Source organism: Sebastes umbrosus, chromosome 3, assembly GCF_015220745.1.
Source record: "Sebastes umbrosus isolate fSebUmb1 chromosome 3, fSebUmb1.pri, whole genome shotgun sequence".
Lineage (NCBI taxonomy): Eukaryota > Metazoa > Chordata > Actinopteri > Perciformes > Sebastidae > Sebastes > Sebastes umbrosus.
In genome coordinates, this window is record NC_051271.1 from 38679859 (window position 1) to 38702635 (window position 22777).

Sequence of the window (22777 nt, forward strand, 5' to 3'; positions counted from 1 at the left end):
AGAAGTGCACTTAGAGAGCGCAGACCTCCGCCAAGGCAGGTTTCATGTACGTCGCTGCCTCTCTCTGCTGTGTGTGTGTGATGAGCTGCAGGGTGAGCTCGGCCGATTGGCTGAGCGGTTGATTGATTGTGCGTGAGCGTGTGGGTGGTTCCATGGAGCTGATTGGTGCAGCTCTTCAAAACAAGTGGTTATAAGGCCTGCTTCCCTCTGCCTTTGCAGGGCTCTGCTCTCTCTACTTCCAGACAGACTGCACCGTGTGGATGTATCGACAGTTTTTAATTTATATTTATATAAATATATATATTCTGACAGTTTGGTCAGAAACATTCACACCAGTAGCCTGCTGGAGGTCATTTTGTAGGGCTCTGGCAGTGCTCCTCCTGTTCCTCCTCGCACATAGGAGCAGATACCGGTCCTGCTGCTGGGTCCATGCCCCTTCTACAATACAATAATACAATAAAAAAGTAAATATTTACACATTGCAAAAAGACTGATTAACTGGGAAGCTTCCAGTGTCCAGCCCTCCTTGTGTAACGGCCGTCTCCTGGTATCTCCTCCGTGATCTTGAGACTGCTGGGAGACACAGCAAACCTTCTTGCGACCGCATATATGGATGTGTCATCCTGGAGGAGCTGGACTACCTGTGCAACCTGATTGAGCTGCAGGTACCGCCTCATGCTATAAATAGTGACAAGGACACTAGCGGAACACAAAACTAGAGAAGAACCAGTCAGGAAGGATGAGGAGTGAGCAATTGTCTTTGGCCACCACATGTAAACCATTCCCTTTTTGGGGGTTGTCTTGCTGTTGCCTCTCCATTCACCTGTTGTCACTTTCATTTGCACCAAAGCAGCTGAAAGTGATTCACAATCACTGGTGCTTCCTAAAAGGACAGATTGATATCCCTGAAGTATAACTGATGACGGTGTTATACTGGGATGATTAAGTGTTCCCTTCATTTTTTGAGCAGTGTATATATACTGTATATATTTACACACTTGGTGTCCACTTTATTAGGTACACTGTACAGTCTAATACAATCCAATCTGCTATTAAGTCTACTTTTATGATGCCTATAATGTTTTGATTGACACTGTCATAAAGGTGTTCATTCAACTATATGTTTTAGCACTGAGGTCATAGATAGTGGTGCTGTTGCACTGGTCTGCATTATACTCAGAGGTGGTTCTAATATCTGCTCCCCTCATGGATGTAAATGGGAAGGACTAAAAAATAGAAACACCATTTCTGACATTGCACCAAATACTGAACATCAGGAGCTTTGTAAGATAGATGTTATGGTGTTGAGTTACATTAGATCGTGCAGGTGTACCTAATAAAGTGGCCACTTAGTGTATATACTGTATATGTCAGTGGTTCCCAACCTGGGAGTTGGGCCCCATAAAGGGTCGCAACATGATTAACAAGAAAGAACAAAAACATATCTGCTACACAAAATTCAGATTATTTTTCAGACTTTCCTCAATCTTTCTGTAGGTGTTTGTGGTTTGATATTTTGAATGCATAAATATAAAAATTGAAAGGAAGAATAGATTCAAACCTCTCCTATTGTTAGAGAATTATGCCAAGATGATGGAACGACCTTTAAGGTCACTCCATTGCACACACACATTACAGCTCAACTGTAAGAAACTGCCACAGAAAAAAGAGCTGTTGACATTAAAGGTCCATATTATGCTCATTTTCAGGTTCATACTTGTATTTGTGTTTGTACTAGAACATGTTTACATGCTGTAATGTTAAAAAAAACAACACTTTATTTTATTCTATTTCATTCTGAATATACCTGTAGTCACCCTGTCTGAAACGCTCCGTTTTTAGTGCATTGCAAAGGAATTGCATTGCTAGAGAACAGTTTGGGTCCATGTTTACTTCCCGTCAGTTGATGTTATTCACATACACTGCAACAGGAAATAAACTGGGACACATTTAGAATGTTTACGTTTAAAACCATGTAAAGGGTCCTAAATATTGTATATTTGTGACATCACAAATGGACAGAAATCCTAACGGCTTGTTTCAAACGCACAATATCTGAATACGGGGCTGTGTGTATTTCTCCCATATATTCGAGTGTTTTGATAGTTAAACAGTATTTATATAGCACTTAAACCTGCTTTATAATATAAAGACATGAAAATCTCATTCTTTACAATATGGGACCTTTAAATGTTGAACAAGCTTTTGGGTTCCCCATTCTTGCCACATGCACAACAGCATGCTTTACAACCGATCACATTCAGAGAATCATAAACAAGACAGTCAGGTCAGAAAAACCTAGTAAGTAAACATTTTATTGACCTAAAACATGCACATATGGCTGATAAAAAAAAAAAAAAAGTATCATTGTTTGTTGAAAAGAAACAAAAGGAATGTTGAACTTCATGAAACTACGACATACATGGCAAAATATTCAAATCCCTTTTGAGTTCTTCGACTGCCATGAGAGAGAGAGAGAGAGAGCGCGGTCTGCTGACAAACATCTGCCTGCGAGCGCGGTAGTGCTTGACATTTTGTAAATATAAATGCTTCTCCTGCTGGAAATACTCGTCGGTTTGGGTTGTGTGATCTGACCTTAACAAAGTGCATCAACAGTTTATTGTACCTGTGTTACCTGATGAGCAGTTGCTTATACTGGACACTTACAGCAGTTATTAACATGACTGTTCAAAAGGCAAGGATTAGCTTCTTTTTTTTCTTCTTTACATCCAACTTCTGCAGTGATGAACACTGCAATGCCCTTCAGCATTTAGTCCCAAGTGTTATGGAGCCAAATCAATGATGATGGATCTACAGTATGGAAATGAAACGGACCCACTGCATATACAATACAAAACGATTACAATATCTTGTATAAAAGATAAGTTTATACATATGTATGCACACATGCTCACATTTGATACATCCTGTACAGTTTGTATGTGTGCACTGTTCTAGTCTAACACACATAAACACACACACACACACACGCACATACATACAAGTGTCTATTTGGCTGCACTTTCAGTGTCTCCCGCTGAAAGATGAGAACAGTAACCTGCCTCCTGTCTGTCCAGAAGGCTCCAGCTCGTCTTTTTGCTCTGTAGAAAGAAAGAAGGGAGCAATTCAAACACTGTCCTCCCCTGCTGCTCCGGCGTGCACGTTAGGTCGTCGGAGGCAAACCGCTTTTGTCGCCTCCCCTCGCCTCTTCCTTTGCCGGCCCAGAGCTCGTGCCGTTGACAGTCACCTTCCGAGCGTTGGCACCCTGTTTGGAGGCGAGGCTGTGTCGCTGAGTGTTATTGGGCGCGGGTGGTGCCGTTGGAGCTTTGGATGGCGGGAGAGAGGTTGTGGGACGTGGGGCTGGACTGCGAGGAGGCTCGAGGCCGGCTGGGCTGCAGCAGGACTGTGGACTTTGTCGCTCTGGGAGTCGCTCTCCGATGTCGGGGCTGGTGTTGACGCCGTCAGAGTGGCCCTGGGCGGCAGACTGGGACGGCCTCCTGCGCTTCCGGGTGGGCTTGACCAGATACTGCAGCGGGATGGGTCCAGTCTGCACAGAGGTACACACATGGTTAGAGCGGGGTGGATCGGAGCTCAGGTTTTATTATTCATCAGTATATGGGAACATTTACAGACTGGACTTTCTGTCTGTAAAGGTTGAATGATAAGACTTGTGAAAAATGTTCTTATTGTCATAAATCCCATGAAAAGTCCAGAACGGTCAATGATAGATGTTACATCCTCTTAACACTCCGCCGGTGGGGCCCGGCCGCTATTCTGTCTTCAGAGATTGTAGCGGCTACAGTTTTTAAGCTAGAGTGAAGATACTACTATCATATGAAACTAGAAAAACCTATTAATCATTGGTACCAACCATGCTATCTTGTAGGGAAGAAACGCTAAATAACGTCACAAAATTACGCGAAAACTGGCATGGCCATTTTCAAAGGAGTCCTTTGACCTTCAACCTCCAGATCAGTGAATGAAAATGGGTTCCATGGGTACCCACGAGTCTCCCCTTTACAGACATGCCCACTTTATGATAATCACATGCAGTTTTGAATGCAGTACAACTGCGTTATTTTCGCTGGTGTATGTGAATATTTCTGCATACTGGGGTCTCTAAACAATCTGGAATTACATAAACCGGGTATCACTGTAAAGCTGAGACTCTTGTGGATCCAATGAGCCCAACTGTATTCATGTGTGATGATGTTAGTCCCCATAGTAGAGGATGTATGGCTTCCCTCAGTACTTTGACAATAAGGGGGTTTGTGAGCAGTTTACACAACACAAGTGCTCGCCATCCAATCGCTGAAAAATGCAATTCTAGCAGAAATCTCCAAATGTAAAAAGTTTTTGAAACCAAATCACAGCATGGCTTTAACTATGGTGTTCCTCAAGGTCTTGACGTGTTAATGTGGTATTTTGGAGGGATTATTGAACTTTTTTTATTAATTCTTGATTGGTAAAAAAAAAATATGGTTAAATTTAGCACCAAATGTGTGGAACAAATGGTATCAACACAAAAACTGCTGCAACAACTTATGAGACATAACAGCGCATGAGGATGAACATCATATACTTCTATCACAATGTTCTAATCCCTTCTACACTTTCACAATTTATTTTAATTATTAATTTATGAATGAATTGTTATTTCTGATTGATGACTTGAACAACTTGACACACAGTGCTGAGCTGAATCTCAAATTAATCCTCAGCTTCCCAGCTTTCAGATGATGTACACCACTTCTATGTGACATCTATTGTTGTTTTTCTTTAGCCCTGAACATCCCCTGTCCCCCCACCCCTCTAAACTAAATGGTATGGGGTTAACATGTGTTATGTCTGTGTAGTCAAAGCCTGATACATATCATCCCTCTGTGCCATAGAGCTCCTTATTGTCTAAAAACAGATCAGTGAGCCACACTGTTTCACTGGGTGACATGTTCCTTCATTACCATTAACATGGGCACGGTAGTTTATTCTGACTCAATCCCACATCCACCGTCCTGCTGCCACTAATACTAATACTAATAACTAATACTAATACTCACTAGAGCACCACATGTGGATTCATTTGATGCAGAAAATAGACCCCAACAAATGCGCCATTTACTCCAGTTTGAATAATATTTGCCAAAAACTATAGTGCTCACTTGTTTGTGTGAAATTACTGAGCCTGAATTTAAAACAATAAACATATAAATGAAATATATTTTGAACAGTTTTCAAAGAATCACATACTCAGTCCGAACCAACGGGCCGGGGCTGAGAGACACAGAGAGGGAAGGATGGAAAGGTTGCAGAGTATTTTTGGTCTTTTCATGGATTTGTTGACAAGAGTAAAAAACATAATTTAATATACCCTAATCCAAATATCACAGTTGTTTCTATAACCAAGGGATAACTGACACAGAGGGAGATTAACATTAGCAGGAATTGCTCGTTTCATGACATCAATCTCAATTAATTAACACCTCACAGTCCACCCAGGATCTTCCAATCTAGCTACGAACACGTCCACATAAAAAGGGAGTTTCTAACAAATGGTCAACCACACAACTCCAAAGCAACATACTCAATAAGATGAATGACTGATGATGAGTTTTGTGGATGGTCATGCTAGTAGTATCCTCTAAACATACAACTAAAACAAAAATAAACAAACAGCAGAAATGAAAAAAGCTAACTAGACTAAAAATGATGTGTGATCATGTAAACATACTGTATGTATATATTGTATGTCAGAATGATGAAGGACCACCTTGTGTTTTCACCGGTTTAACCCATTGATACAAAATGTGTGTGTTAGAGCATCTCCTTCTAAAACCAGTGACCAAGACGTCCTCCCATCCATCCATACACAGCTCCCATTGGCTGCCTCAGCCTGTTACATCATCAATTTAAGAACATATAGCATGCGCAAAAAGTTGTCAGCACTAAGGACAAGTGATTTTTAGCATGTGGAAGCCCAGAGAAAGTCAGGAAACATGATATAATCGTATATTTGTGGTCCAGAGTAAAAAGGTGTGAAAGCTGCCACTCACTCGTCTCCACTCATAGAAGTAGGCGATATCCATTAGTGTGTAGTAGTCCTTCAAGGGCTCATCTCCGTACAACACCTCCACCTGTAATACACAGTCCAAAAACCACTTAACACAATGTGACCAGCAGGAAACAGCCATCTGCCAAATGTTCACTTTAAAAGGTCCCATATTGTAAAAAGTGAGATTTTCATGTCTTTTATATTATAAAGCAGGTTTAAGTTCTATATAAATACTGTGAAAGTATCAAAACACTCAATATACGGAGAAATACACACAGCCCGTATTCAGAAACTGTGCGTTTGAAACAAGCCGTTAGGATTTCTGTCCATTTGTGATGTCATAAAGCTACAATATTTAGACCATTTCGCGGTTTTAAACATAAACATACTAATGTGTTCCAGTTTATTTCCTGTTGCAGTGTATGTTAATGACATCAGCTGACAGGAAGTAAACATGGACCCAAGCTGTTTCCTAGCAACGCAATTCCGTTGCCCTTCCGTTGAAATGCACTAAAACGGAGCGTTTCTGACAGAGCGTGGAATCAGGTATATTCAGACAGACAGGATGAGAAAAATAATGTGTTTTTTGAACATTAAAGGGACTCTATGTAAGAATCAGAAATGTCTTGTTAACAGCGACACCTGTGGTCGTTAAGTTAACGAAAGTCAGCGTCCTGTTGCTCGCGCTTGTGCTCGCTCTACATAGAAATGAACAAGCATCGCTCAAAACAGTGGACGGAAGTTTTTTACCGACTGACCCCTTATTGGGATATCAGTTACTGATTGGACGCTGCTGCTGATTGGACTGATTGATACACGTCAACATCACTGGAGTTTCATACCGAAGTGAAGACAGATCAGAGATTAACAGTTTTATAGTTAGTTGTCTTCTGTTCACCGTCTAGTTATAATCTGTGTTAACTGTAGGTGTGAACAACAAACGGACCATGTTGATGGTGAAGTGTTCCAGCAGCAGAAGGACCTGCAGGATCTCTGCTCACACACCGCAGCTGAAGGAGTCTGTTACTGAAAGAGCTTTATAAAACCTGACAACGAACAGACCTCAATCAACTTTCTTCATTTATTAGAAAGAGTTTTCTTTTCATGATCTGTTATTTTCCCCGTTAACTTTTATTAAGGATCCAGTTTAAAGTCAGAGAGAGAAGGAGGGTCTGTCTTTTACACCTTTTACATCATTTATCCTCATTTCCATTCAGTCACAAGTGGCTGATAATACCAGAGCGTCGGGTTTGATATGAGTTACATCATTTACATTTTCCCTGAAACATTCAGCCTAATACATAACTTCTACTGTCAGAATATCAATAAATACAGACGCTAATAATGAATAAATAATATAAAGGCATTGTGCCCCATTGTGCATTATGCCTGAAATGGTTCCTGGTCCTCTAAGCAGGACTCAGTCCACAGTAGAAATACAGACTGCAGCTGTTATTCATGTGCAGGTGTTTGTTAAACAGGTAACAGGCTACAGAGAGGAAACACTGCTGCTCTGCCACTGAGAAGAACTGTGTTTTTATTAGTATTAGTACAGTTCAGACACAAACAGCTGTTAAAGCCATCTGACAGCTGATCCAGCTGCGATCAGCTGCTGCTGTCATCAGAAACGGACATCTCTTCCTCGCCCCGATCCGCTCGCATCTCCCGTGGGCGGGACAAAGACGTGAGGAGAGGAATCGAGCCGTATAAAATCAGAAATGGGAAAGGCCTAGAGACTTCTTCCATTCTGGTTAGATATTGACCCAGTAGTGCCAAACCTACTGCTGACGTCCCATCCTGCTTCCAGGTCAGCTTTTGTTCCATTGGCCTCAATTACATTTGCATAAAAAAAAATTAGGTTTCCACCAAAAGTGGACTTTTAGTCCCTGGAACTACTTTTTAAAAAGGAACTAAAAAGTTCCTCCAGCCCACTGTTGTCTGCGTTTCCACCGCGGCCTGAAGACCTGTGAAGATTAGATGCATGTTGGATGTAATGAATGAAATGCAGAAGAGGAAAATGAAACTGAGAGCGTCTGTCTCCACAGTAAAACATCTGTTGAGTGTTCGATGGTTATTTACGTCTCTCTCTCTCTCTCTCTTCTACCGTTCGCCCTCTGAGCTCGCTGGCACGATCTCTCTTTCTCTGTCTTTTTTTAAATGAGTCGGGAGGCCGACAGCAGAGCCTAACTTCACTTTTAATGTTATCAAACAGAGAAATGCTCTCCCCTCGTCCTGAAATGCTCCTAAATGGATACTAGGGAGCTTCCTTGTTTTATGAATGAAGCGGTACACGAGTTGAAGCAGCGGCGCTGTGTGTGTGTTTCACCAATCAGTGATGTCAACGCTGAAAACTCCACCAGGAAAGTTCCGGTACTTTCAGAAAGTACTACCCCCCCGACCAGGGCCTTCTGGGGGGTAAAATGTCCGTAGAACATCATTTAGACCCTGGTCCCTGCAGTCCAAACGCAATGAGTTTGAGGCAACATTTGTTTTAGTTTTAACACTGAACAACAACATCTGAAGAGAATCGTGTGAGCAGTTGTTGAATGCTAACAAATTAGTAAAAAGGTGGGTCCGTTATGGACCGTTTTCATTTTGACTTGAAAGTACAGGTTAATAAAATGGGATACTTAATGGAACAGAGTAGGGGTGTAACAATTTATCTACTACATCGATGTATCCATTTATATTCCTACGATCCAACTTCATCGATAGGTACTCTGCAAGTTGTCCTTCACGGGAGATTATATCCATATAAAATCAATTTGAAACGCAAAAAAAACGATTGTATGGATACTAAGGATTTGCACCTTGTATTTAAGGATGATAAACGTTATATGAAAGTATTTTTTTAGCACTTTTAATAAGTAAAGAAATGTTCAACGTGACTCCAGTTCACTCTCCAGACATGCGGCAGCTTGCCAGCTCTGCCCTCTGCAGCGCATGCACGCATCCATGGTGTGCATGCAGACGAACGGCGCAGTGGACTCCTCCCTCTCTCGCCTGGTAGCGGCGTGGAGGGAGACGGGAATCGGTCTGCATGAGCTGCTGGCGGTGGGCAGAGTTTCAGGCACTATCAATCCACTGGATGTGGGCGGTTTCACCCACAGGAGTTTTCCCCATGCGCTGTCGTTTTTTCATTCAGAAAAAAATGACTTTCCTTTCCCTGTCATGATATCAATGTGCATCACGCAGCATCAGCTCACGTTTCCAGCCGCAGAGCAGACGGTCCGCGAGGCAAATTATCACGACAGGAGTAAAGTACATAACAAAACAGAAATTCAACTAAAATGTTGTTCCGTATGTTTTCATTTATGAAAAGAGCCCAAATGAACACTGTAGATGGACTACTGGATTACTATAAGCAGATTATTTAAACCGCGTTTGTATAGGAATGATTCTGTCCCAAGCTGTTTGATCACTATCAGCTGTTTGATCACGATCAGCTGTTTGATCTCTATCAGCTGTTTGATCTCTATCAGCTGTTTGATCACTATCAGCTGTTTGATCACTATCAGCTGTGTGATCACTATCAGCTGTTTGATCACTATCAGCTGTTTGATCACTCTCAGCTGTTTGATCTCTATCAGCTGTTTGATCACTATCAGCTGTATGATTACTATCAGCTGTTTGATCACTATCAGCTGTTTGATCACTATCAGCTGTTTGATTACCATCAGCTGTTTAATCACTATCAGCGGTTGATCTCTGTATTATTGATCTACCGTTTATACTGAAAACGAGGACAGAAGCAGCAGGTTAAACCACTGTTCATTTAACTTGAATAGAAGTTGGTTTATTATATTCTGTGTTAAATATTACACTGCCTTGTATCTTGAGAACTGAATCAGCAGGTCCTGCAGTTGCACTTTTCATTATTTTAAAATAAAAGCTGTATGTATTTGCCATAAATCGTTGTTTACTTGTTTATATCCATAATTAATTTATCCCTGATTCCCTTACAGGAAAGACTTTGAGGAATCCTGACCTGCTCTGTCCAGTATCACATATTTATTTCACAGTCACACTGACTGAATTTTTGGCAAAAAAAAAAAACTGTATCGATTTCAAATCATTGAATCGTATCGTAACGCTCTAGATGAGCCAGATATCGTCCTTGAATCATATCAGAACCATGGAAATCGTATCGTTACACCTCTAGAACAGAGACATCGTTTTTAGTCACACCTGTGCTTTTCCTTCTATGACCCATCAAAATCTCTCTCTCTCTCTCTCTCTCTCTCTCTCTCGCTCTCTCTCTCTCTCTCTCTCTCTCGACATATTTAAAGCAGTAATAATAGGGTTGTTTTTGGGGGGGGCGGGGAGGCTTATGGGTAGTGGAACGAGCTGTAAACACAACAATGACATATCATCATCTTACAGTTGTTATGATGAACATAAGTCCAATATTTACCCTCTAGCTCTGTTTTGATCTCCACCAACTCCTGAGAATAACATCTGGCTCTTTAGCGGCTAAGTGCTCCGCTACATTCACCAGCTAGTAGCTAACGTTGTCGTCCGTACAATGCTGGGAAGGTACGGTGAGTTTATCAGAGCCTGTTCACTAAGAACAGCAGCCTGCTACGGCTGAAAACCACATTAATGGGAGCAGTAAAAGTGAACCAAAACAGTGAAGTTATGGGCTGAAATGAGTGCAGCTTCGAGGATTTTGCAGTTTTTGCAGCAATGATTTGGTCACTTTGGAGCTCTGTTAGTTATCACGTTGCACTGACAGCTCACATATCAAAGTACTGATTTCCAGAGCTCTTTAAAACCAAACATGACAACCTAATAAGTCCTTTTACACAAGCCATTTATATTATTGTGACTAAACCCTGAAGTCTGCCACACAATCAATACAGCACGAGCTGCTGCGTACGGGTACAAAGTGTTTAATTACCCGATAGTTGTTGGGAATATCCATCTTGCTTCGGAGGAACTTTGCTAAGTGCATGACGGACATGGCTGCTGGGCACTGCAGGAAGCGTTTACCGTTGGACTGAGAACAAAGTAAAGAGCAGCGAGGGTTCACATAAATCCAGGGTGAAGACCAGAAAACCACATTAAACTTGAAGTGTGTCCGCCTCAACTACTGCTGCTTTACCCAACTGTGCTTTTTATCTGAAATAAGGCTTTACCTTGTCTCCTTCCATCTCTGAATGCTGCCTCTCATTATTTCTGCAAGCAAATATTAAACACAAAGAAAAGGTGTTAAACATGAATTAACAATTCTTTCCACATCAAACGTCACTCTGATGAACACTTAATCAGTCATACACCGTCAATAAGCCTCTAACACCAAGTATCCACCGCTGACGTTACAGGTTATAATTCACTTTAAAGGTCCCATATCGTGCTCATTTTCAGGTTCATACTTGTATTTTGTGTTTCTACTAGAACATGTTTACATGCTGTAATCTTCAAAAAAACACATTATTTTCCTCATACTGTCTGCCTGAATATACCTGTATTTACACTCTGTCTGAGACGCTCCGTTTTAGTGCATTTCAACAGAATTGCATTGCTAGGCAAAAGCTTGGGTCCATGTTTACTTCCTGTCAGCTGATGTTATTTACCTTCACTGCAACAGGAAATAAACTGGGAGGCATTTAGAATGTTTATGTTTAAAACCGTGTAATGGTCTAAATATTGTATATTTGTGACATCACACATGGACAGAAATCCTAACGGCTTGTTTCAAACACGCAATTTCTGCGTATATTTCTCTGTATATTGAGCGTTTTGATAGTTTAACAGTATTTATAAAGCACTTAAACCTGCTTTATAATGTAAAATACCTGAAAATCTCACTTTATACAATATGGGACCTTTAATGCACATTTTTAGATTATGATTTACAGTTTTTAATGCACATTTTTTGTAATATGCACGTATCATCTGTCACTTTATGTACATATTGTAATATGTACATATCTGTCACTGTTAATATAAATCCAAAACGCTGTAAATACAGTATATAAACATCTTCACATGTACATACAGTGCATGTATATTCATAATTTTTGTTGCACTATTTCTATTGTTTAAAACTTCCAGAACACTTGACTTGTATATATATATATATATATATATATATATATATATATATATATATATATATATATATCTTATTTTCATTATTGTATTCTTATTTTTTTTTGTTGGTCATTGTTGTTCCTAGCAGTTATTTCTATTCTGTGTTAGTACACAGAGCGCTGCATAAAACCAGAGTCACATTCTATATATACATGGCAAAATAAACCTGATTCGGATTCTGAGAAAGCCACATTCAGTGAGACATACTGCAGGTGTGAATGGAACCACTACCTATTTCTTAGTTGTATAATTGTATCGTTTGCTTTGTGAATGATCAGATAATTACATTTCATGCCTAAAAATTCCCACTGCTGTTTTTGTAAAAATGAGAAACGACCGACTCACTTGTTCCTCTCGTAGAACTGTATGGACAGACTGATGATTTCATCCTCCGCGATGTTAAACGTCTCCACCACTTCCCCCGGTTCCAGCACGCGATTCTCTGCGTAGAAGTCCCGCCTCCGTTTCATCTCATCTGGGTTCAGAAATATATACGTGTCCGTTGGCAAAGAAATGCATCATAAAATGGGAACTTATGAGAAGAGCTCGCTTCAAAGACAGTTTGCTGCGGTGGCCTCACCTTTGAATAACCCCGGAACAAGCTTATAGACGATATCTTGTAGAGTTTTGTCTGCTCTGTAAAAGAAAAAAGAAAACAATGATGATAAGCATGATACTCAAAATACACCTGATATAAACAGGGTTCCTACACATTTTCCACTTCAAAATTCCAGACTTCTTGGTAGATTTTTCAGACCATATTTGACTTTTGTCACCTCGTGACTCCGGGTGCAGAGGATGCTGGGACAAGACTACGGTCCTTAGGCGCCTCCCCCACGGTGGAGATGTCAAACAATTTCACACCAAGTTTGCATCCAGCTCTCTTTTCCCATTTGGAATTGTTACCCAACCAGGCTTGGTGTTTGGGATTGTCAAGCCAGACCTCAGAAAACCTGCATTTATCCATTTGTGGCCGTTCAGTCCACAGCTTTACGCAGAAAGTTGGACGACATTCTACTGTCAAACATCTTGTACTTGGGGCAATGCCGCTTTAGGTGAAAAACAATTATGCCGTCCCTCTACTAGCAACAGGGACAGACTGGGACAGAAATCCATCCCGGGACTTTGAGACGGAGAGGCCTTGTATGCGAGCGCCCGTCGGGTGTGGGACGAAACATTTTGGGCAGTCATTTTACCACTAATACAGTTTTTGTGGTATAAAGAGAATCTGATGATGATGATGATGATGATGATGAAGACCTTCAAGACTCTTCATAGTGGATGACACCTCCTCAGTTTGTATCAGCACGTCACCACTGCATGTTGGGGGGGGGGGGCTGGAACACTGGTCACAGTTCGTCATGTTCACCATGAAAATAACTGAGCCCATCAGATTTCAACAAAAACAAGGATCTGGCAAGCAGCTTTCAACTCTGTGCTGTCTGCCTGCACTTTTTGGTGACTTGTTATTATTACATTATAATTGTTATTTTGCTCATAATGAATAGTTAGCCCACATTTCGCCGCCCTTGTGAATATGGACGCGCTGGCCCTGGCCGTGACGTACAGGGCATTCCATTCCCGACTTCTTGCCTCTTGCTTTCTGCGACATCAAGCTCGTTTTGGCCCGCGCTCACTCACACAGTAGTAAACATTTGGGCTGCACTGGTTGCTCCAAATGGCACGAAAACACTCTGCGGCTTGTGTGATCAATTGATTTTTTAGAAATTCTGAATTTCATATTTTAGAAAACAGAAAAGGGAATATAGTCTGGAAACAGAAATGTTTTTCCATACTATTTTCATCATATAAACCATCATAACTTACCTGATGCTGAGCTGTGGACATGTCTTGTGAACCTGAACGTCACATCGAGGGCAGAACTTATTTGTCTCCAGGAAGGCAACGATGCAAGTTTTACAAACTGTACACACACACACAGAGAGAGAGAGAGAGAGAGAGAGACAGAGAGAGAGGGAGAGAGAGAGAGTCAGTGCATGTCACAGCCACAGAGAAAACCACAACACATAACAGCTAAAAACACTCTTCCTATTATTTACTCCTCTACTTCATGGGTTGTTGTTTTGTTTTTGTTTTTTTACATTAGGCATTTGATATTGCAATATATTGTTGTTAATTGTTTTTTTTGTTTGTTTGTTTTATTGACACAACAAACATGAATTATTTCTGTATTGTTTTCTACCAAATCCATGTTCTTTTTAAATATCTACACATTGTAATTTGCTTAATGAATTGTATATATGTGTATATATATGTTTTTGTATTTATTTTGTTCTTCTTTTTCTCATTATTGAATTGACGCTTTGGCAATATTGTTCACCTAACAGTCATGCCAATAAAGCATGTTGAATTGAAATAGAAATAGAGAGAGAGATGCTAAACCACTGCTCTGTATCACCAACAGTGTTACAGTGACGTCCATGGAGTGGACTCAGTATCATGGACTCTTGCAATTCAGTGTAATAAAATGATACAATACTAGATTTGATTCTACAATAGAGATGAATCTAAATCTCATACAGTGTCAACACAAATCTAAATGTTTCACATGCATTACATTGTTATTGTGCACAGTGACAAACAACATACAGGTGTGCGGAGGGGGAGGAGGTGGGCACAGTAACATCACCTCCTCACAACCACAACATGAGCAGGAGCTCTGCACAATCTGCGTGCAGTGTGCAGCTCTGTGCAGCTCTGTGCTAACTCCATGCTGGGGTTAATGAACACACTATGCATGCATGCATGCATGAAGAGGCGATGTGTGGAACTTACAGGAGTGCAGGCACTCTACGATGGTTGTAGCATCAATTAAGTAGCCAGCACACAGCGGGCATGTGAGGTGTGGATTCAGATCTGTGATTTTAATCCGGTTGGGCTGCATTTTATCCATCTGGACAGATCTGCAGAGGAAACACAAGAACACAGTTGGGCACAGGAGCCTATGTAAATGTGCTTATTATTAACACTATTAGGTCTCTCCATATGGTGGTATTGAGTGGCTGCCACAGTGCCCCCCCTCAGACAATGTCTGCAGCTCGTCCTTGGGACAGCAGCTTGTGAAACCACAACAAAGAGAGCTGCTGGCCTGTAGATCCACTCGTCACGACATGTTGGAGCCGTAAATACGGCTCTGAGAGCGGGGAGCCGTGCAGCTCCATGCAGGCTACATGCAGGCTGAGTGCAGGCTGTGAGCTGCTGCTGAACACAACCCAGCAGAGCAGCCAGCAGACTACTGATCGCCCTGCTACTGGCCTCATCTAGTGCATCAGCTCCGCTCCGCTCCTCGACCAGCGGAGCAACAAAGAGCGTCTCCATTAGTCCGGAGCTCCTCCGATCGACCGGCCAGCACCACACAACACAGCCCGACTAAACACCTCCACTGATGGGGGTGCAGAGCCACAGAAAAGCTCTACTGGTACACAAAGCAGCCATCTTAAATTCACTGACAGGGCTGTATCAGGAGGCGAACAAGAGAGGCTCAAAATGTGACACCGTGCACGGAGTGTGCGCCTCCGCAAACAGCGGCGCGACGAGCCGATCAAGCGGCTCCGCGACGCCTCGGTCACCTTACCTGATCAGACATCAACGATTCCTCTCCTCACAGCGAGGATCCGGACAGATTAGACGGACTCGGACACAATTTGCAGCAGCGCCAGAAAATGGCTTTTTTCAGCACCGTCAGAGGACTGCCCATTTTAGATCACGTGATATTATTTTGTCGCCTCGTTCACGGGGCATACAGGGTATCCTCTATCCTCTCTCCTCTCTCCTATATCGTATATCCTCTATCCTCTATCCTATATCCTATATCCTATATCCTCTCTCCTATATCCTCTCTCCTCTGTCCTCTGTCCTCTCTCCTATATCCTCTCTCCTATATCCTCTATCCTCTCTCCTCTCTCCTATATCGTATATCCTCTATCCTCTATCCTATATCCTATATCCTATATCCTATATCCTATATCCTCTCTCCTCTGTCCTCTGTCCTCTCTCCTATATCCTCTCTCCTATATCCTCTATCCTCTCTTCTCTCTCCTCTCTCCTCTCTCCTTCTATCCTATATCCTCTCTCCTCTCTTCTCTCTCCTCTCTCCTCTCTCCTTCTATCCTATATCCTCTCTCCTCTCTCCTCTATTCTCTCTCCTCTTCTCTATCCTCTCTCCTCTCTCCTCTCTCCTCTTCTCTATCCTCTATCCTCTCTCCTCTCTCCTATATCGTATATCCTCTATCCTATATCCTATATCCTATATCCTCTCTCCTCTCTCCTCTGTCCTCTGTCCTCTCTCCTATATCCTCTCTTCTATATCCTCTATCCTCTCTCCTCTCTCCTCTCTCCTCTTCTCGATCCTCGATCCTCTTTCCTCTCTCCTCTCTCCTCTATCCTCTCTTTTCTCTCCTCTATCCTCTATCCTCGATCCTCTCTCCTCTCTCCTCTGCAGGCCCTGCTCTCTGTTTACACATCCATCTACCCTGCATTGGCCCGCCGTTACATTATTATTACCATTTAATTATCTACATTTGTTCATTAATTTATTAGAATAAGTTGCACAGTTGAGGGATCAGCCACCCCCCCCCCCCCCCCTCCCCTCCTGTGAGTCTCACTCAGATTGGAGGTGATTTGGTCTGAGAGGCCCTGCAGGCCTCATGTCCCAGGGCCGAGCTCTGGCTTCTCCCATAAACACATGTGCAATTTAATTAGAAATGTGCAGGTCTTGCTTCATTTAAAAAAATGTTTAAATAAAATATATATTTTATTTATACCATATATTAATATTAGAAAGAAAAAAAATTATATATATAAACTGGAAAAACAAAGTTCGGAAACTTGTGTTTGGTGGATTATTTCTCTTTTGTTACAATGCTAATTGGCATTGTATTTTACATCGTTGGAAAGCCTGTTTATTTACCTTCGCAATGATGTCCAACTTGTAAGGATCATGCATTTGTGGGATGAGCAGCACAGCTGATTATGTGGGTAGCGCCCAAGAAAAATTTGCCAAAATGCTCTAAACAGTGTATTCTCATAAGGCTACCAGGAAGCCTGCAATGACTGCCCTTCACCTTCAGGCCCGTTTGCGCTGGTGTCGTCAACACAGACAATGGAACCTGAACATGTGGGGGAATGTCATGTTCAGTGATGAGTCCAGGTTCTGTCTGCCAAAGTTGGACGGCAGGGTCAAAGTATGGAGACGACGTGGAGAACGCTATGCTGATTGTAGCACCGATGGAGTAACAGCTTTTGGTGAGGGCAGTGTCATGATGTGGGGCGGCATCTCCCTCACTGGCAAAACAAGGCTTGTCATCATTGAAGGCCATCTCAATGCAGTGAGATATCGGGATGAGATTCTGCAGCCAGTCACGATCCCATATCTCCACAATCTGGGACCTAACTTCATCCTCCAAGATGACAACGCTCGCCCCCACAGAGCCAGGGTTATCACAGACTACCTCCACAATGTGGGAGTAGAGAGAATGGAACGGCCTGCCAAGAGTCCACACCTCAACCCAATTCAACACTTGTGAGATCAGCTTGGGCGTGCTGTACGTGTTAGAGTGACCAACACAGCTACGCTGGCTGACCTGCAACCAATCCTGGTTGAGGAATGGAACGCCATCCCACAGCAACGTGTGACCAGGTTAGTGACCAGCATGAGGAGGAGGTGCCAGGCTGTTGTGGCTGCGTATGGATCTTCCACCGCTACTGAGGCTCCTGACGGTGTATTAAATGAATAAAGTGTAAAATTGCCAGTATGTCATGTTTGTTCCTTGTTACTGATAGAGAGTTCAATCATCCAATCCACCAAACAACTCAAAACAAGAGTCAGTACCAACAGGAGAATACACTGTTTACCATTTGCGGAGCATTTTGGCAATTTTGGGCGCTCCCCACATAATCAGCTGTGCTGCTCATCCCACAAATGCATGATCCTTACAAGTTGGACATCATTGTGAAGGTAAATAAACAGGCTTTCCAATGATGTAAAATACAATGACCATTAGCATTGTAACAACAGAGAAATAATCCACCAAACACAAGTTTCCAAACTTTCTTTTCCCAGTATATATATTATTTTTTCTTTATATTTCATTCTAGAATTTTGAGTGGTTTTGTTAATAATTAGTCCGATTTCTTTTCCACCGAGATATGATCTTAGTACCTTGTCAGCAAATATGACAGCATTTGTTTTACTTACATTATAGTCACAGTGCCTTTATGTGGTGTGTTGAAGTTTGCCTTTTTTGTGCAATATGAAGTGTATGTTCTTTATGTTATGTGAAAAATTTCAATAAACATATTTGCAAAAAAGTAAAAGTACAGAGGCAAAGTAGAAGTAGGCTAACATTGTGTTGCCTAGAGGCTCATTGTAAGTAGAGTGGTATCACTGATGAGTTTACTGAAGTCAGATTCTGACTGCGGTACTTTTACTAAAGAGTCTCAGTAGGCTACCTCTGATAAAGCCATATGAAGGATATAAGGAGGTTTTGTGGTGTGAATAGTCTACATCATGTCTGATATTGCACACTTTCCTTTTCCTCCATAAAGCCCAGATACAGTAGTACAATTATCCAATCCACCAAACAACTCAAAACAAGAGTCAATACCAACAGGAGAATACACTGTTTCCCATTGGCAGAGCATTTTGGCAAATTTTACTTGGGCGCTACCCACATAATCAGCTGTGCTGCTCATCCCACAAATGCATGATCCTTACAAGTTGGACATCATTGTGAAGGTAAATAAACAGGCTTTCCAACCATTTAAAATACAATGACAATTAGCATTGTAACAACAGAGAAATAATCCACCAAACACAAGTTTCCAAACTTTTTTTCCCGATTTTATATATATATGTTTGTGAATTAATTTTTTTAAATGTTGGCGGGTCCAAAATGAATGTTTTGTTTATCTCTGTGGAAGATATCTGACTTTTGGTTCACACTTCTAACAAGGCTCGTGAGCCAATCGTAAAATGACGTTTGTATCACGTGGTATCTCTGGGTCATCAGTTAGTGTGGAAAAAAGGGATAAATGGCTGAGACTGACGGTAAGTGTCCGGCAACGACTTGTTGTGAAGTGAATGCAATGGAATGAGGGAGGGAGAATGCGGCATCTAGTGGCTCAATGTTATCAATGTTATGAACAGCACCTTTATATGATTTTTATTTATATCATGTATCAAATTAATGTTTAATAATTTAAATCTGATTGGAAATCTCCTTTTCCAGGTAACCCAGCTCATAATAAAAGCAGCACACACGGCAAAAATAAATCTACAATATAAAAGGGTAGCCTAATACTAACTATACTGTAAACTAATGGAGAGTCAGCAGTACCCTTATGTAATGTAATGTATGTATGTAACCGACAGAGATCATCAAAGCTTTCTTCTCCAACCCTGTGAGAGCTCTGGGGTCAGCTTACAAAATACTGTTACTGCAAACTATACTGACTTCCATATTAGCGAGGGATGTTAACATATTGTATATGAAGACTCAGTCACTCAGTCAGATTTCCACCCCATCACTAGTATTCTGACTGGACAGTCGACAGGGCAAATACAGGGTTGCACAGGGGTAAATGGTGATTGCATGCTAGCAGTACAAGGAACACACACATTATGTTGTTACAGAATAGTTCTTTGAGAATTAGGAAATGTAAGAAAAAAAATATTTTCATTAAGGGGAAGAAAAAAAAATCATTCTAAAGGGAATTTCATTCCTTTGGTTTTGGACGGTGCATTCTTGAACATGAGGTCTCCTAAAAGAAAACAACAAAAACGATTGCAACTGATGCATCTTTTAGTGTAGTTGTACATTTCTTAACGTCTTTAAAGGGCTACTCCAGTAATTTAATATTTCACTTCCATAAAGCTGGGGGACTCACAAGAGACAGATTCAAAAAAGAAAAGGTCAAATTCCAACTAATAAAGGCCAGGATATCCTGACTTATAGTCCCTAAAATGGGTCCAGTTCCAAAAACACGGATCCTACATTTCCCATAATGCAACTCAATAGCATCTGTTTGTAAGGCCCAATTCCAAACCACCCCCTACATCCTATCCCTACCCACTTCCACTCCGATTGCGCGTTCGCATGGAGGGTTCGCCATATTAAGTGCCATTCCAAACCAATTCACGGGGAGTGGAAGTGGGTTATAAACCCTCCAACAGCGAGTCTACATCGATGACGACTCATCCAGCTGCCCTTACTGACAACGTGCTACGCCGTTTTGTGTTCGTCATGGAACATGATGTAATATAAGTTCTGTGCGACCACCTGTACAAACATTTACTGTAATCTGCTCAAACTGACATTTAATTTATTCTACTTTATTGTCATACAGACGTCAACAACATAAAGTAAACATATCGTATTTAAGATCAAACATACTCCTGTCTAGTCTAGAAAACGTTAGACATGTTCATTAGATTGTAAATTGTTGTATATATATATATATATGTATATATATATATATATATATACACAACATATGTTTATTATTTTTAACTCCTTTCATGAGCTATAACTTATTACATAATTATATTATATATTCAACAATATACTTAGCAGTACAATAATTGAATGCAATAATTCAGCTGTGCAATAATCTGGTTTACTCTGGCATTAACACTGCATTTATTTATACAGAACATTTCAACTTATATTCTTATTTTACACTATTCTTGCATTTTTGTAAATACATGTATTTACAGTATATTATTTGCATAGATCTTATTTTTCAGCATTATTATTTGCACTGTTTTTATATATATGTCTTATTCATATTTTCTTATGATTTCTCTATTTTTATATATCTATATTTATATTCTAGAACGGGAGCAAAACGTAACTCAATTTCCCCCACAGGGATCAATAAAGTATTTAAGATTCTGATATGTATTTCCTTGCTGGAGAGAAGGAAGTTCGTCCCAAAGTGTCCGCTGCATTGATCCCCTCCACCTTAAAGAAGGAGCTTCATTGAGCTGTGAGTGTGACGACAAACAGAGTGCCAGGCCGCAGCTGAGATAACCCTGATGACATCATCAGCCCCTGTTGAGGTCATCAGGGTTATTTTGTCAGGTTATTGTCTGACTGCACAGCTTCACATAGAAAATTATACAACTGTAGTACTAACAATGACAAGTAAAATTAGCTGTATGTATAAAATTGATTGAAGGCCCCTTTAAAGTTGGTATTTTAATTAAAATTTGAATTGCATGATGTCTGTTGTGGAACCATTAACATTCAGTTAGTGGAGAATAGAAGACTAATCAGACTTTACACTTATTTTGTAATGTTTCCTCTTTGAAGGATCACATGAGAAAGTTTGTAACGAACACAGTTTTTCTATCTGTTTTGTATCTTTTCACCACATCACCTGGTTGATTTTTATCCTGAAAACATCTTAATATCATCAGATCTAACCCTTTGAAATTGGTTTAATTCTGCAGAATATTTCTGTTGATGTAGTGCATGCGTGAACGTACCCCGTGGCCTCTACACATGGTTGTCAGACCTGAATCTGTGGTGGGTTGCCCTGGGGAATTACATTGTGTGGGTCCTGTATCCTTCTGTGTTAAGCTATTTTACCTGAATGAAGACATAACTCATTGAAATTAGAATAATGTCACACATTTATTTCTCATTTATTTGTCTGCAAATCTGTGAAGGATTCTTGTGATCCATCAGATTCTGTGACCTGATGAAGAATTTCTGCTACTTTTCCAACAGTTTATGGCCACATCATTTATTGTGATCCGTTATCAAACAGACAAACAAAATAGATGTATGACCTTATCTAAGTATATACTACAGATAGAAACAGGAGCTTGGTAGTGCATAAATTATATTTGTCTTTAAAGCACTCACACCTCTCACCTCACCTGTCAACCTTTGGCCAACCCAGTAGTCCTTTTACATAGCTGAATATTTAGTGACACAGAATCTGACAGGTCACAGATTTCCGATGTCACCGAGCCATCAAACTATACAACACCTGTCTGGGGAGGAGGGGGACAAAAGAGGACGGTCTGCAGGACGGTCTGCAGGACAGATAATACACAGTGCACTTTAATAGACTGAGCTACTTTTTAATTCTGCACACCACCAACAGCTCTACTCTGCACCTTTATAGACTGGTTTTACTCTATTCTACAAACAATGTACAGCTTTATTTTGCACTTTAGTCTATTTAAAAAATAAAAAAAATTCTACCTCAGTTCTTACCCCGCATTATATTCCATATTTGACATTTCTTAATATCTATATCTCCTATATTTTATTATCCAGCACTATATCACTTTCTGCACTATATTCACTTTTTTATTAGTCCCGTATCTCAGTTGATACCCTGCACCTGTTCATTTTTAACAGTTTCTTCATCTCCTGTTATTTTAATATCTGGGATATTTTTCTTATACTCTGTATTACTTACTTGTGTCTTTTTACTAATATGTTAGCACTATGGAACTGTGATGCTGGAAACTTGAATTTCCCTCGGGATCAATAAAGTGACTATCTATCCATCTATCTATCTATCTATCTATCTATCTATCTATCTATCTATCCATCTATCTATCTATCTATCTATCTATTTCAGTGCATCAGC

General features: G+C 40.8%; 2 protein-coding genes across 3 annotated transcripts in view; one reads left to right on the plus strand and one right to left on the minus strand.

The window, feature by feature from the left end:
• Positions 1–3163: 3163 nt before the first annotated feature.
• On the minus strand, positions 3164–15932 carry LOC119484939 (polycomb complex protein BMI-1-like). The gene is given in 12 exon segments (XM_037764123.1): positions 3164–3307; positions 3309–3383; positions 3385–3444; positions 3446–3547; positions 6051–6131; positions 10950–11048; positions 11188–11227; positions 12491–12620; positions 12726–12781; positions 13973–14069; positions 14942–15069; positions 15741–15932. Coding segments are annotated over 11 exon segments (1002 nt in total). The 5' UTR covers positions 15060–15069; positions 15741–15932.
• Positions 14076–22777, plus strand: part of LOC119484938 (phosphatidylinositol 5-phosphate 4-kinase type-2 beta) — a 28440-nt gene continuing 19738 nt past the window's right edge. The window contains exon 1 of one of the 2 annotated variants that reach the window (XM_037764121.1): positions 14076–14134. The gene's annotated coding sequence lies outside the window, so the exon portion shown is untranslated. The remainder of the gene's footprint in view (positions 14135–22777) is intronic. The other variant, XM_037764122.1, reaches the window with a different exon arrangement.